This window comes from Colobus angolensis, unplaced genomic scaffold (assembly GCF_000951035.1).
Source record: "Colobus angolensis palliatus isolate OR3802 unplaced genomic scaffold, Cang.pa_1.0 Scaffold105, whole genome shotgun sequence".
NCBI lineage: Eukaryota > Metazoa > Chordata > Mammalia > Primates > Cercopithecidae > Colobus > Colobus angolensis.
In genome coordinates this window covers 6639296-6654833 of record NW_012111475.1, presented here as the reverse complement: position 1 = coordinate 6654833, position 15538 = coordinate 6639296, and the positions used below count along the sequence as shown (strand labels likewise).

The 15538-nt window shown below is 37.2% G+C and overlaps 1 protein-coding gene across 1 annotated transcript in view; it reads right to left on the bottom strand.

Annotated features, from left to right (window-relative positions):
* Positions 1 to 15538, bottom strand: part of LOC105513818 (WD repeat-containing and planar cell polarity effector protein fritz homolog) — a gene marked incomplete at its 3' end in the record, with an annotated part of 360743 nt that overhangs the window by 197395 nt on the left and 147810 nt on the right. Inside the window, exons 7-8 of the mRNA XM_011944849.1 lie at positions 4715 to 4829; positions 2367 to 2500 (exon numbers count right to left, since the gene is read on the bottom strand). Coding sequence (XP_011800239.1) covers positions 2367 to 2500; positions 4715 to 4829 — 249 coding nt within the window. The remainder of the gene's footprint in view (positions 1 to 2366; positions 2501 to 4714; positions 4830 to 15538) is intronic.

Here is a 15538-nt window from a genome sequence, read left to right as displayed (position 1 = left end):
CCATAATATTATTGACCTCTTCATCCTCTGAATGCACATCAAAAGGAACCGAAATCAAAGTAATTACCAGTGTTGTTCTCTCATGGTAAACATTTAACTCCTCGCAGTGTCCCTTCACTGTTAAATAAATTGAATCGGATTTTTCAGATGTAGACAGGAAAACTTGTTAAAGGTCAATAGTTTAAGGATGTTTACCCTGCAATTTTCTTTGCCAAAATTATGTCAATCTGAAAGAATTAAACTATGGTACAGCTGTAAAGAAAAGCAAAAGTACCATACTCTATACCACTTCCTTGTTTTAAAATCCAAATGGGCAATGACAGACAACACAGATGTACTTTATGCTATTAAGTATAATTTCTTATATTTAAGCTCTCAATATCATTGCTTTAAGTCTTCTTATTCGAGAGAAATACCACAATGAAATTGCTAAGTACTTAAAAATACATATACATTATTTTGACGTCTGATTTGCCGCATAAGTATGTTACCTATGAATTTCGAGATGACGAAATTGAGTTACAATGAGTGACTGACATTTTCAGTTGTCACAAAATGCAAATCACTTACGTTATGAAATGTTAGGAAATTTCATGTTTCCTATGAGTTTAATATTATCAGTACTCTGTCATGATGACCAAGAGGGAATGTAAAATAAACAAATTTCTTAAAATATCCTTCCAATGGACAAATAGCAGATTTGACTAAATATTAAAAATATATTTTTAAAATATTAAACCAGGAAATGAAATTAATGAGCTTTCCAAAGGGAAACAGATTACTTCCCTAATGTACAGAAATGACATGGAGTGCCAATGTTCCTATTTTCCTAAATCCAAAGGCATATTCAAATAAGCAAGTAAGTAATTCCCTTACTTAAGGTTTAAGGACCCAAATGCTAGATCTGTTTTCCACATCTTTTCATAAGAAAAGATGACATCTTTACAGTTTCTTTCTGTTCTCAGGTAGCTACTACTCTTCAGTTGAGAAGATTTTATCAAGCTATCACACCTAAGATAAAGAAACTAGTCATCCAAAATTTTATATACAGTTACTTTAAATGGTTTGAGTTAATGCACACTAGTGCATTTTAAAGACCGATCAATTTTAGTAAGTAAACAGTATTTCAAGTAAATCTGGAGTTAGCCGTTCTAGAACTAACATCCTTTTAAGAATGATAATACTATTTTTGTTTTGGCTAACCACATATAATAAGCACTAATTTCCAGTTTTAAAAAATCTATATTAAGGTTTTACAGAAGTTTCACAAAGCTGGCAAACAAAACTAGATGGTAGTTTATTACCACAATGAAAAACTCATTTATTTTATTCTACATTAAAAATCTTTTTTTCAGAATAAATGTTTCTACTAAATAAAACTAAATCCTCCCACACTACCACCATCTCATTCATAAGTAATAATCCCAAAAGGCAAAGGGTTAGGTTAAATACTAGTTTGCCAAAAACACACACACATCTCAAGCTACAGAGCTAGCTTCTCAAACTCTTTGCTCTTGCTGTAGATGCTCCAGGTATGGCGTAAGTGTGCATCTTTTTTAAGGAAGCTGTGTATCAGCTCTGTTCCCAGTGAACAGTGAACTGTCTCAAATCCACATCACAGAGGTTGGATCAATCTTGCAAACACAAGTCACTGCTGAAAAGAGGCCTTGAACTGAAACAGCCTGGAAAATGTATTAGATACTCATCCTAGCAGAGAATATGCCTTCCCAGCAGTTAAAATGTAATGTGGCAAAACTTAAACACATCACTTAAAATAATAATTCTGCCTTAACAGATGTAAAGCCCCTGATACAGGAAGGAAACAAATTACCTGGAGTTAGTGAAGGGAGAGATACTAACACATGAAGGAGATTTCTTTTTGCATTTTGTCCAGTTATAGTTGGAAGGGGAGGGTTCTTCCCCCTCCTTATTTATTACACTTTTCTATTAACCTTTGAAAGTGCCTTCTTCTTTCTTTCATTTCTTGTGAAGTGGAAACCAGAGCAGCTATCCTACCCTAGAAAGATGATATGGGGTCTTAGGGGAAAATGAGAATGGTATATATACTACCACTAGCATGAAAACCATTTTCAAAGTGTAACTTGCCTCTATTATCTGTCTTTGACGTCTATAAATACTATATAAATTGCTCCAAACATGCCATTGTTAGACATCCCCCCATAGTGAGAGTATAAAAGAAAACTTAGAATGGCCACTGTTTGCAGTTAATTAAGCTTAATCCTGTAATATTTCCAGTGTTTCTGAAATCCAGAATGTTTAAGAATAATGAGCAGCATACCAACTTATGAGATACTTTCATATACCTTAATAATTAATAATATGACTACATAAATCAAATTATCTACCTTATAATCCAAGGCTGAGAGTTTTTCCAGTCTTTTGTTTACATCAGAAGAATCCATCTTCTTGGTAAACTGAATAAAACATAGCTTGTTTTGTGCCAAAAATGATAAGATGATAAAACTGTCTGTGAGAAGAGCTAAAAACCATAATTAGATAATACCAAGTTAGAATAAAATAATGGATAGATTTTTTCCACTGAAATGTTACAAAAAGCTATTTTCAAACATACATATTAATTGAAATCACTAAAGTCTCCTGAATATTATAGCATTTTATAAAAATATTAAAGATATTAGGAATAAACAATAATTATCAATCTAATCATGTATGATTTTTTTTCCTATGACTATTTCAATATACACTGATGTTTGGGGACCACCACTGGATGAGATGTATTTAGAACCAGGGCTATAAAGGTATTTTTAAAAAACTATTTCACACCTGAATGTAGAGATGAAAACATTCCATTTTATTCGTGCTAAGACTTTAATCCTATGTTTATATGATAGAAACCATCTGAGGATAAAGTGGATTTATTAGGGGATACTGATCAGTGTTCTCAACCAGTCTCTTTATTTAAAAAATTTTCATCAATGCATCTTCTTTTAGGGGTATACAAGCTGGATGAAATAAAGCATATTATACCCAATATGTACATTACATAAATTAATATTAATGAAAATTAGCAATTTCTACAGCTTTGTCATTAAGCACACAAGTAGGTAAATAACTAATATTTGTGGATTATATAAAGGGCTATTGATGTTACATAAAATTATTGATAAAAACATGCTACAGGAATTTGAGAAATGCTTTGCATTGTTCCTAGCATAAAGAAATTATTAAATGTTTTATACATTTTCCTTTACTTTCACACCCCTGACCACGCAAACAGTGACCAACAGTGGATCTACACAATTACAAGAGAATCTGGAGAACTGCCAAGAAATCACATTGTTACCATGTTCCCATGAGAGTGTATTATTTTGGGTACAAATAAAAGAAATATGTGAAAAGGGATAACTCAGAGACACAAATTGTGCTGAAAAGTCTCCTTTTATTTCTCATTGAGGAGCATCAATATAACAAAATTATCACAGCCCGTATTTTATTTGCAGTACCAACAAAGGGGTCAATAATTAGACATATGAAAATGGAACCTCTTCTACAGGGAAGCTTCCTCAGCACCTTACTCCTGTAAGGAAGGGGAAATGGCATGCTTACAATCCTACCCCCAGCTTATTACTATCAGTAATGTTGCTAATTATAGCCATCCTGCAGAGTTCTTTTCTTCAAGATGACGTGATTGTGTCTGATTTATTCAGAGGTAGCTAGTGAGAGAACACAGCAGACGGACGATTTCTTTATTCTCACCTCTGTCCTTTCCACTAGGACATACTTCCTTTGATTACTAAATTTAAGATACTTACCATTTTCAATCTATCATGATAATACAATGTTTCTCAACCTTTTTACCTTGAAAAAAAGAATATAATCTTTAAAAATTCAGGAGTCAGCACAGTATAGTGAAAAGAAAATGGGCTTCGCAGCCAGAACCTGTATTCAAATCTCATCTCAGTCACTTTCTAGCTATATGACTCTGGACATGTTCCTGAGTAGCTCAGCTTCAGTTTCCTTATGTGTAAAAATGGAAACAACTATACCTTATACAATTGTTTTCTTGTATTAAATAGGTAGGTTAGGAACCCAGCATACGGAGCCTTTTGGCTCAATAAATATCAGTATCCTTCCTATTCAATAACTGGCTTAATATCTTTTTCTTATGTGCTTTGTACCAATTACAGACTTATTGTGATGTCACTTAATAGGACCTGACTATCCAGTATATTAGACATTGATCTTTACTATTTAGAAAATATAGCCCAAAATCTCTCAAAAGTTAGTATTCATAAGATTTTAGTAACAAAGAATCTTCCTATGAGAGCCAAAGCATCAACTGTTTACTGATGGCTGTGTTGGTATATTTGTGTTATTTATTCAAAATTCATTTGGAAATGAAATATATATTTGAAGTACCAGTTCTAGAGAACTAACTTTGAAAGAATGAAAACAAAACCCTATTCTGAAAACAATCCTCACTTCTTTTAAGGAAAAAGTAAAAAACAACTCAGAACATAAGCTTAACACTTGACAAGAAGAAAAAAAAACTTTGATATTAAATATTAGTCAAAACTTGTATTGGTCCCAGGGGGTGTAAGTATGCTATTACAAGCAATTACTTGTTTTGTTTGCAAGTCCCCAGTGGTAATAATTAGTCTACCTGTTGACACACTATTTCTCCTGCCCCACTGTTCATGTAGGCAATTGATTTGCACATGGGGGTAATTACCATCACTGATGGTGTCTGAGATGAGCTTCCCCACCAGGCTTCTGTCAATCACCACTTTCTCCAGCTGCGGCCCAGAAAGGCTTAGAGACACCAGCACACCTGAACCAAAGAGGAGCTAAAACCAGGTAAGCGGGGGAGATGGGAAGGAAGACATGCTGTGATTTAGAATCTTTAAAAAACCTCTCTCCAAATGTACAACTTATACAGATATTTTACACATGCATCTACACTATGAAATTATAAAGAATTTTCTTCACTGAAAAACAATTATTGACATTGTGGTAAAAAGAGAAGGGTGGCTAAAAGATGCAACACAATAAGTGCACTGATTAAAGCTACATGAAGAAACCTAATTTAGTCCATGTTTATTAGAAATTTAATCTTCTAAATACTTAGAAAGCACATAAGCTGAAATAACTGCTTTGTTTTGGATTCAGAAAATGTAATGTATTCTATTGAGATATTTTGAAAAATCACTATTATAAAACATTTCTTGAGGTTTGAATAGTCATTGCTACACATTAAATATAGAAGATATGCCACTATTACAATATAAACAGCTAATGTTATGCATTTATTTGGAAGTTAAACACTACTTCTAAAAATAAAGATCTTGTCAGTCTAAAATATTAAAATACATGTAAATCAAAGCAATTAAGTAAAATGTTAAATTTTTAAAATCATAAACAAATACATATCAGAAACAATTTCACAAGGAGAGATAAAGGAATATAGTAGAGCATCCAGGCTTTATCAATATCAGTGTTCACAAAACCACACAACAAAAGATGACTGGATATCACCATTATAATTTTATACTGCTCCTTTCCATTTGTGGCAGCATAATTCATTCATCTCCAAATGTTTAAAACTTCTGAAAGGACTATGCATATGCGTATGCTTGTTATCTATGAGATTATGAAATATCAACATTGGAAGAAATTGTTTCACCTTCAAGGCAACAGACTCAAAGCTGATGAATCATGGAATAACATATGGTATAAGAAGAAAAAAACCAATTGTCAGTAAACTAATCACAAACATGCTAGCCAAATTCAAAGACAACTTTGATTTTAAACAAAACAGGGGACTCCCCCACCCACCTAGGCATCATGTCCCAGCTAGAGAGGATGATTCTGTGTTGAGACATATTTGGACATGTGTGAAAGATAAGCAGCATGAGGGACCAGGGTAATATAAAGACAGACCACCATTCCTCACTGCCTAACAGATTCCAGGCACATGATTCAGAAAAGAAACTGAAGAATCACTTTGCATTTCTGTTAGAACTCTTGTCCTAGTCACCAGAAAGCTAACCTTTATTTGACTTAACAGATTATTCCATTTTGCATTAATACCTCTACAGGGGCAGAGAGTGAGGGGAAGGGTACTTAATCATCTTTGCGGGTCTTGGAGATTACTAAGAGAAGGCACATTTGTTTTAAGAAATTTAAAATGCTTCACAAATTAATATCTACTGAATTACATCCAGCCCTACCACATACCTTAATGGCAAATAGTGGTATTTCCCTTTTGAAGAATCCCCCCATAACAACACAGCATGTGGTCTTAACTCCCCAAATTCATTCTCAGACAGGCAATTTTAGGCACATCTTTCATATCTACTTCTCCCCTACCACCTTTATTCAAAACATCTCTAAAATCTATCCTTTTCTATTTATTTTTATCTACTAAAGCTTTACACCTATACTCTTAAGCACTTCTTTTCCTAATTACTCATTGACTACCAGCTCCTTATATATGTTGGCTGGGCCACATTTATCTTTGTAATGTCAGGAATAGAGCAGGTACTCAACAAATGTTTGGAGAAAGAATCACAACTAACTCAATGGAACATCAGATAATTCAGAGTTACAAAAAAACAAACAAACAAAAAAAAACTTGGTCTAATTTTCCATTTCCATATGACATGGATGTTCCTTCTGCAGCATCCCTTCAAGCATCTAGCCCATGCTTGAATACTGCCAGTGATCAGTAGCTCACTACTTCACAGGAAAACTGTTCTACCATGGGTCAGTTGTAATCAACTTAAAGAACCTTCATTCATTTTTTTAATTCAGCAAAAATTGAATATTCATTATATGGCAAGCATTAAATTAAATTTAAGGGCTCAAAAAGAAATCAAATATAATTCTTAAAGTAGGTTAAATAAAGTAGGTTAACAGAAAAAGATCGAGATCAAAGCAAATAACTAATAAAGTCTCAGTTTACCAGACCTATGATAGAGATATATAGTGGGTAGACTCAGAGAACTGAGAAGGAGGTGGTGACTCTTGAGATTGAGGCTAAGGATACAACTGACTCCCTACAACTTTGACAGTCACCCCAATTATTTTCAGTAGCACCCACCTCAAATATTCAAGGATAGTAATACAGTGGTTAAGAACACAGACTCTGAAATCAGAATAAAACCAGTATTGGCTACTTGTTACTAGCTGTGTGACATTGACAGTGTAATTTAACCTCTCTGTCCCTTTATTTCCTCATCTGAAAATAAACATGATAGTATCTACTTCATAGGATGAAGATTAAATAGCTTTTTACAAAAAAAATTTAGAATAATGCCTAGCACATAGTATTTGAAATTATTATTATTATTCAACCATTAATTGTAGGATGCTGTCTATAGTCTCCAAATCACTGCTCCTGCCTTCAGGCATAGATTAGTTATCTAACCAACGTATGCATGCTCTTGGCTCCATGACACTTACCCCTTTGAATCCCATATCAAATAACAAATATCCTCACCACATTGTTAACCAACTCAGTCTTTTTTTTTTTTTTTTTTTTTTTTTTTGAGATGGAGTCTCACTCTGCCGCCCAGGCTGGAGTGCAGTGGCCGGATCTCAGCTCACTGCAAGCTTCGCCTCCTGGGTTTACACCATTCTCCTGCCTCAGCCTCCCGAGTAGCTGGGACTACAGGTGCCCACCACCCCGCCCGGCTAGTTTTTTGTATTTTTTAGTAGAGACGGGGTTTTACCATGTTAGCCAGGATGGTCTTGATCTCCTGACCTCGTGATCCGCCCGTCTTGGCCTCCCAAAGTGCTGGGATTACAGGCTTGAGCCACCGCGCCCGGCCTACCAACTCTGTCTTTTTAAACACATTTTGTCTTTTTAAAAACCTTGTAACTCAGGTTGGAATGAATGTTAAGACGTGTGACACTCAGGTGAGTTATAACTAGTAAAAAATGCAATCTTTTGTTGCCTTTTCCATTTGTTATGATTTCACAAAGATATTCTCTCCAAAATATTTGCAAGTTCCTTCAGAACTCTGGAAATTTTTCCAAGTGTCTAATTTCTTTTACCTTGTTTTCTGTTCTCACCACTGCTGTCATGAAATAACTCTCATATCCTAACAAAAACTGCTTTTTCTACGTATGAGTATTTGTTATAAAATTCTTTTAAAAACCCACTTTTATGGGATGAAGAAGGAAAGTACAGCCTGTGAGATGAAGTAAATGAGGGAACTGATGCCAGAAAAGATTCAGAGGGGTGAGTGTCATGGAGCCAAAAGCATGCATACATTGGTTAGATAACTGATCTATGCATGGAGGCAGGAGCAGTGATTTGGAGACTATGTATCCACTGTTGAGGTTGGACATTCCTTCACAATCCTTCTCAAAGAATAAGTGCAGCCACTTTTTCATAAATTCACTCATTTACCACTCTCTCTCCCTCTCTCTCTCTCTCTCTCTATATATATATATATATATAGTATATCATATGAGTCAGGCACTGTTCCAAGTGCTGAGAATATAGCAGTGAACAAAACAGACAATGCCCTTGCCCTGCCTGGCCTCATGGAGACTGCATTCAAGTGTGGACACAGATAATAAAACAAATAGTTTTAATATAATGTACAACAGCAATAAGAACTATAGAGCAAATTTAGGAGGGTGCTACTTGAAGCAAGATGACTAATAAAGAAATAAGCCTCTCTGAGGAAATAACATTTGAATACAGACCCAAATGAAGTAAAAGAACAAGCCACATAAATATCTGGAGAAAAGGAGTTCGAGGCAGACAGAAGAGCAAATGCAAAAACTCTGAGGTGGGAATGTTCCTAGGCTGACTGAAGAAAGCTAGGCTAGTGTGGCTGGAGGGGAGTGAGTGAAAGGGATATTCATAGAGGATGAAGACAGAGAGGCAGTCAAGGGCCAGGTTAGGTTAGACCTTGTTGATGGGAAGTCACTGAGTTTTAAGCAGCACAGAACTATAATATAATTTATGTTTTAAAGTGGGGGGTCAGGGCAAGTGAAGCAAGGAGACCATTATGAGCCTATTGCAGTGGTCAAGGTGAGAGAAGATGATGGCTTGGAACTAGAATGGTAATGCTGAAGGAAATGGTAAGTGGGCAGACTTGAGATAATATTTTAAAAAGTATCTATCAGCACTTGCTGAAAAATTGAATGTGGCATATGAGAGAAAGACTCAAAGATTTTTGACCTGAGCAACAGTTTACTGTGATTGGGAATGCTACAGGAAAAGCAAATGTAGATTATGGAGAATAAAGAGTTTGATTTTGACACGTTAAGTTTAAAGTATTTATGGACATACCAGTGGAGAGATCTAGTACATAATAAGAAATGAGTCTGAACTTCATGGGGGACTACAGATGTATATTTGGGAGTCATCAACAATACAAAGGTAGTATTTAAAGCCATGGTACTGGACATGCTCTCCTTTAAAAAATGAGTGGAAAGACAGAAAGAAATCTAAGGTCTGAGCTCTGGGACATTCTAACCCAAAAGATCAGTTTAGCCCTCTTATTGAACCAAGTTTGGATACTTGAAAGATCAAGTATGTCCACCATTTCATATCTCCAAATGCCCTATGGACTAGAGGCATCCCTGACACCAGATTTTGGAATAAGAAGGTATAAATCAATTAATCAGCTAATTAATGCATTTTTATAAAACAGCCTATGGGGAAGCATAGAGTTGCCAAGTACTGGTGCCAAAGATACTCCTGGATATTGTAAAGGAGATAACTAGAGTTAGAAAAATATAGTCAAGGAAAGAATATTCCAGCCCAGACAGGAAAGTGCTGTTCTCACCTCTGCCTGTTTCCCCAAAGTGGTTAGTCCTTAAGACCTCCAAAATGGAAAGGGTCTGTGTAAGATTTGGTAGGACAAAAAGGAAAAAGAGCACCAAGACAGTGTCCTATTCCATTGCAAGGGGTTGGAGGGAGGATTCTGGTAGCTCAGAAAATAAAAAAGAGCAGGCAGTAGTAAAGGGAGGCATCTCTGAAGCAGATCTGAACTGAAAAGGCCCACAGGGTGAAGCAATGAGAAGGCCAGTGGCATCTCCCAACATTGTCCCAATTTGAATGTTGTTTAAATGTTGTGCAGGAGATAACTGAGGCAAATAGAAACCGAAACTCTTCTTTTTCTCTAACACCCCTCCAGACAAAAAGTACCTTCCTTATTATTCCTGCTCTGACCATGTCTCTTTATGTTGCCTTTCTCATTTTCTCCTTTTCATTTTCTTCAATAACCTCATACTGGAAAGGTAAGCTTTCTCTTCAAGAAACTCAGAAATGATTTCCACAATCTCCAGATGGCTCTTCAAATTGGCTTCTCTTAACCCTAAAGTCTACAGTACTTAGATTGAGGATTAAATTGGAAGTGAAATGGTACTTTGAGGAGAATGAGAAAATTATATCAGATGACATCCTTAATTGAAACAAAACATAAATAACATCTGAGTTTTGCTCATTCAGTAGATTAAAAAAAGAAAAACATGTGAGTGCCTCCTACATGTCAGGAGACTAAAGTGAATATAGTTAAGGATAAAAAAATTAGTTTATTTACTACAGAGAATTGACTTAAGGAGAAAAACAAAAGAACAAGAAATAAATAGGTATTTTCCTGGATAGAGAAGTGAGGTTCCTCACTGGGGTCTCCCAGCGAGATTTCCCAAAAATTTGTATGGTGTTATTCAATATATGGAATACATACATACCTAGAAATCTGCCTGCAAAGTCTATTTCAATTTAATAAATCTAATTTTCTCACTTATTCTCATTACAAAACAAATGATGCCATATTTTAATCCCTAATGTAACTTTAAAATCCTGCTAACTATATTTGCATAAAAGAAAAGTTATCATTCCTAGAAAGTATAACCATGGTCAAATTTGGTAGAACAAAAAGGAAAAAGAACAACAAGATAGTGTCCTTTCTATTGCAAGGGGTTGGAGGGAGGCTTCTGGTAGCTCAGAAAATAAAGAGCAGGCAAGGTGGTAAAGGGAGGCATCTCAAAATAAAACAAGGTCCGAAAGTAGATTTTGTATTTGTCAGTAGTTTTAAAGATCTAAAGAGTTAAAAGCAGTGGTGAGAAGTAAAGAGAAAGGCAAATCAAATAACACTTTTTTTTATAGTATTTTATAATTTACAGAAGACTTTTACATACACCATAATGCATGTAAAATGCCAGTATAACTGATACAAAATAAGTATGCAAGTTTTAAAAACAATAGTAATATGGTTAATCTCATCCTCATACTAATTCCCAATCAGAAAGGTAAGACAATAAATCAAAGGTCTCATAATTAGTGGGAAAGTAGAGACCAAGACAGGTCGATTAATGACAAATCCTATATACTCCTTCACCACTGTTGAGAACTAATATCCTTAACTCTCACTTCTCAGTTGACTTCCATGCAATATCCCATCTGGTTTTCCTCCTCCAGCTCTTTTCTTCATTCAAACCAGTCTCCCTCTAAACCAGGGGTCCCCAACGCCCAGGCCACTGACCAGTACCCATTTGTGGCCTGTTAGGAACCGGGCCACACAGCAGGAAGTAAGTCGTGGGTTGGCAAGCATTACCGCCTGAGCTCCACCTCCTGTTAGATCAGCTGCAGCACTACATTCTCATAGGAGGCAAACCCTCCTGGGAACTGTGCATGTGAGGGATTTAGGTTGTGTGCTCCTTATGAGAATCTAATGCCTACCTCCTGTTAGATCAGCTGCAGCACTACATTCTCATAGGAGGCAAACCCTCCTGGGAACTGTGCATGTGAGGGATTTAGGTTGTGTGCTCCTTATGAGAATCTAATGCCTGATGATCTGAGATCTGTGAAAAAAATTGTCTTCCATGAAACCAGTCCCTGGTGCCACCAGAGGACCACTGTTCTAAACTGCTGCTCCCCAGTTCTCAACTGGGGATGATTTTGGCCACCAGGAGACATGACATCTAGCAACGTCTGGAGACACTGTACTTGTCACCACCTTTATATATTAGCCATCTTCACAGAGCCTCTCTTTAAAAGAGTGCTTGTAAATAAGTTGCTGGGGAAGCAAAGATGTTTTCCATGTCTTCATTAGGCAGATTTGGAAACTTCTCAAATTTCAATCCACCCTCTTCTCACATAAAGAAAGGGTAATGTGATAAGCTACCCTCTCTCATGTATTATAGCCTGGTCAGATATCTCAAATGGAGTGGTGGGCAGTACACAGTTCAGGTCAGGAGTCCACAGGAAACCCACCCTGTGAGTCTCTAACCATGTTCAGAGCTATCACTTTGATGATTACTGCTACTTTTCAAGACTGAAAGTGCCCCACAGCAAGTAATTGAGCTACCTTAGCTTGAAAGAAATATCTTGTTAGAACACCTCCTTGCCGTTGTTCTCATTCTCTGCTTACCAATCAGCCTTCTTATCTATACTTCAGTCTCTTGAATAACTCATCCATGAGGTAATGCCCCAAGGAAATGAGCAATGTCTATGATGCCAAATAAATCTCACATAGTAAATTAATAAATTGGCATTCCACGTAATAAATCAGTCACTTCTGAATTTGGCTACTGTTAATGTTGTTAGTACAAGAAAATAAATGGAGATAACATAAAAGATAGATAAGTTTAATTAATCAGAAATTTTTTTCCCAACAGCATGATACCTTCTTGAAGGTAGGGGGAGGCATTTTTAAAAGTTACAGACCTACACAAGTAGCACCATTCCATTTTACTAGCAAAAAACAAGAGTATTATGGGTATACATATACACATAAAGAAACTGTAGGGGAGGTTCCAAGATGGCCAAATAGGAACATCTGGAGTCTGCCACGCCCAGTGTGAGCAACGCAGAAGACAGGTGATTTCTGCATTTCAAACTGAGGTATCAGGTTCATCTCACTGGGACTTGTCAGACAGCCGGTGCAGCTCATACAGCAGGGAGGGGCATCGCCAAATCCAGGAAGTGCAAGGGGTCAGGGAATTCCCTTTCCTAGCAAAGGGAAGCCTTGACAGACAATACCTGGAAAATCGGGACGCTCCCACTGTAATACTGCGCTTTTCCAATGACCTTAGCAAATGGCACACCAGGAGATTATATCCTGGGGGTGGCTCGGAGGCTCCCACGCGCATGGAGCCTCCCTCACTGCAAGCACAGCAGTCTGAGATGGAACTGCAAGGCGGCAGCAAGGCTGGGGGAGGGAAATCCATCATTGCTGAGGCTTGAATAGGTAAATAAATAAAAAAAAAAAGCGGCCAGGAAGCTCAAACTGGGTGGAGCCCACCACAGCTCAAGGAGGCCTGCCCGCCTCTGTAGACTCCACTTCTGGGGGCAGGGCATAGCTGAACAAAAGGCAGCAGAAACTTCTGCAGACTTAAACGTCCCTGTCTGACAACTTTTAAGAGAGTAGTGGTTTTCCCAGCACAGAGTTTAAGATCTGAGAACAGACAGACTGCCTCCTCAAGTGGGTCCCTGATGTCCAAGTAGCCTAACTGGGAGACACCTCCCAGTAGGGGCTGACTGACACCTCATACAGCCGGGTGCCCCTCTGAGACAAAGCTTCCAGAGGAACGATCAGGCAGCAACATCTGCCATTGTGCAATATTTGCTGTTCTGCAGCCTCCGCTGCTGATACCCAGACAAATAGGGTCTGGAGTGGACCTCCAGCAAACTCCAACAGACCTGCAGCTGAGGGTCCTGACTGTTAGAAGGAAAACTAAGAAACAGAAAGGACATCCACACCAAAACCCCATCTGTACGTCAACCAAAGGTACATAAAACCACAAAGATGGGGAGAAACCAGAGCGGAAAAGCTGAAAATTCTAAAAATCGGAGTTCCTCTTCTTCTCCAAAGGAACACAGCTCCTTGCCAGCAACAGAACAAAGCTGGACAGAGAATGACTTTGACGAGTTGAGAGAAGAAGGCTTCAGACAACTGCCAATAACAAACTTCTCCGAGCTAGAGGATGTTTGAACTCATAGTAAAGAAGCTAAAAACTTTGAAAAAAGATTAGATGAATGGCTAACTAGAATAAACAGTCTAAAGAAGTCCATAAATGACCTGAGGGAGCTGAAAACCATGGTACAAGAACTACATGATGCATGCACAATCTTCAGTAGCTGATTCGATCAAGTGTAAGAAAGGGGATCAGTGATTGAAGATCAAATGAATGAAATGAAGCAAGAAGTTTAGAGAAAAAAGAGTAAAAAGAAACGATCAAACCCTCCAAGAAATATGGGACTATGTGAAAAGACCAAATCTGTGTTGGATTGGTATACCTGACAGTGATGGGGAGAATGAAACCAAGTTGGAAAACACTCTTCAGGATATTATCCAGGAGAACTTCCCCAACCTAGCAAGGCAGGTAAACATTCAAATTCAGGAAATACACAGAATGCCACAAAGATACTTCTCGAGAAGAGCAACTCCAAGACACATAATTGTCAGATTCACCAAAGTTAAAATAAAGGAAAAAATGTTAAGGGCAGCCAGAGAGAAAGGTTGGGTTACCCACAAAGGGAACAGCGGATCTCCCTGCAAAAACTCTACAAGCCAGAAGAGAGTGGGCACCAATATTCAACATTCTTAAAGAAAATAATTTTCAACCCACAATTTCATATCCAGCCAAACTAAGCTTCATAAGTCAAGGAGAAATAAAATCCTTTACAGACAAACAAATGCTGAGAGACTTTGTCACCACCAGGCCTGACTTACAAGAGCTCCTGAAGGAAGCACTAAACATGCAAAGGAACAACTGGTACCAACCACTGCAAAAACATGCCAGACTGTAAAGACCATTGATGGTAGCAAGAAACTGCATCAACTACCAAGCAAAACAGCCAGCTAACATCATAATGACAGGATCAAATTCACACATTACAATATAAACCTTAAATGTAAATGGGCTAAATGCTCCAATTAAAAGACACAGACTGGCAAATTGGATGAAGAGTCAAGACCCATCAGTGTGCTGTATTCAGGAGACCCATCTCAAATACAGAGACAAACACAAGCTAAAAATAAAGAGATGGAGGAAGATCTACCAAGCAAATGGAAAACAACAACAAAAAAAGCAGAGATTGCAATCCTAGTCTCTGATAAAACAGACTTTAAACCAACAAAGATACAAAGATACAAAGAAGGCTATTACATAATGGTAAAGGGATCAATTCAACAAGAAGAGCTAACTATCCTAAAAATATATGCACCCAATACAGCAGCACTTAGACTCATAAAGCAAGTCCATAGAGACGTACAAAGAGACTTAGACTCCCACAGAATAATAATGGGAGACTTTAACACCCGACTGTCAACATTAGACAGATCAACAAGACAGAAAGTTAACAAGGATATCCAGGAACTGAACTAAGCTCTACACCAAGCAGACCTAATAGACATGTACAGAACACTCCACCCAAAATCAACAAAATATACATTCTTCTCAGCACCACATCGCACTTATTCCAAAATTACCACATAGTTGGAAGTAAAGCATTCCTCAGCAAATATAAAAGAACAGAAATTATAACAAACTGTCTCTCAGACCACAGTGCAATCAAACTAGAACT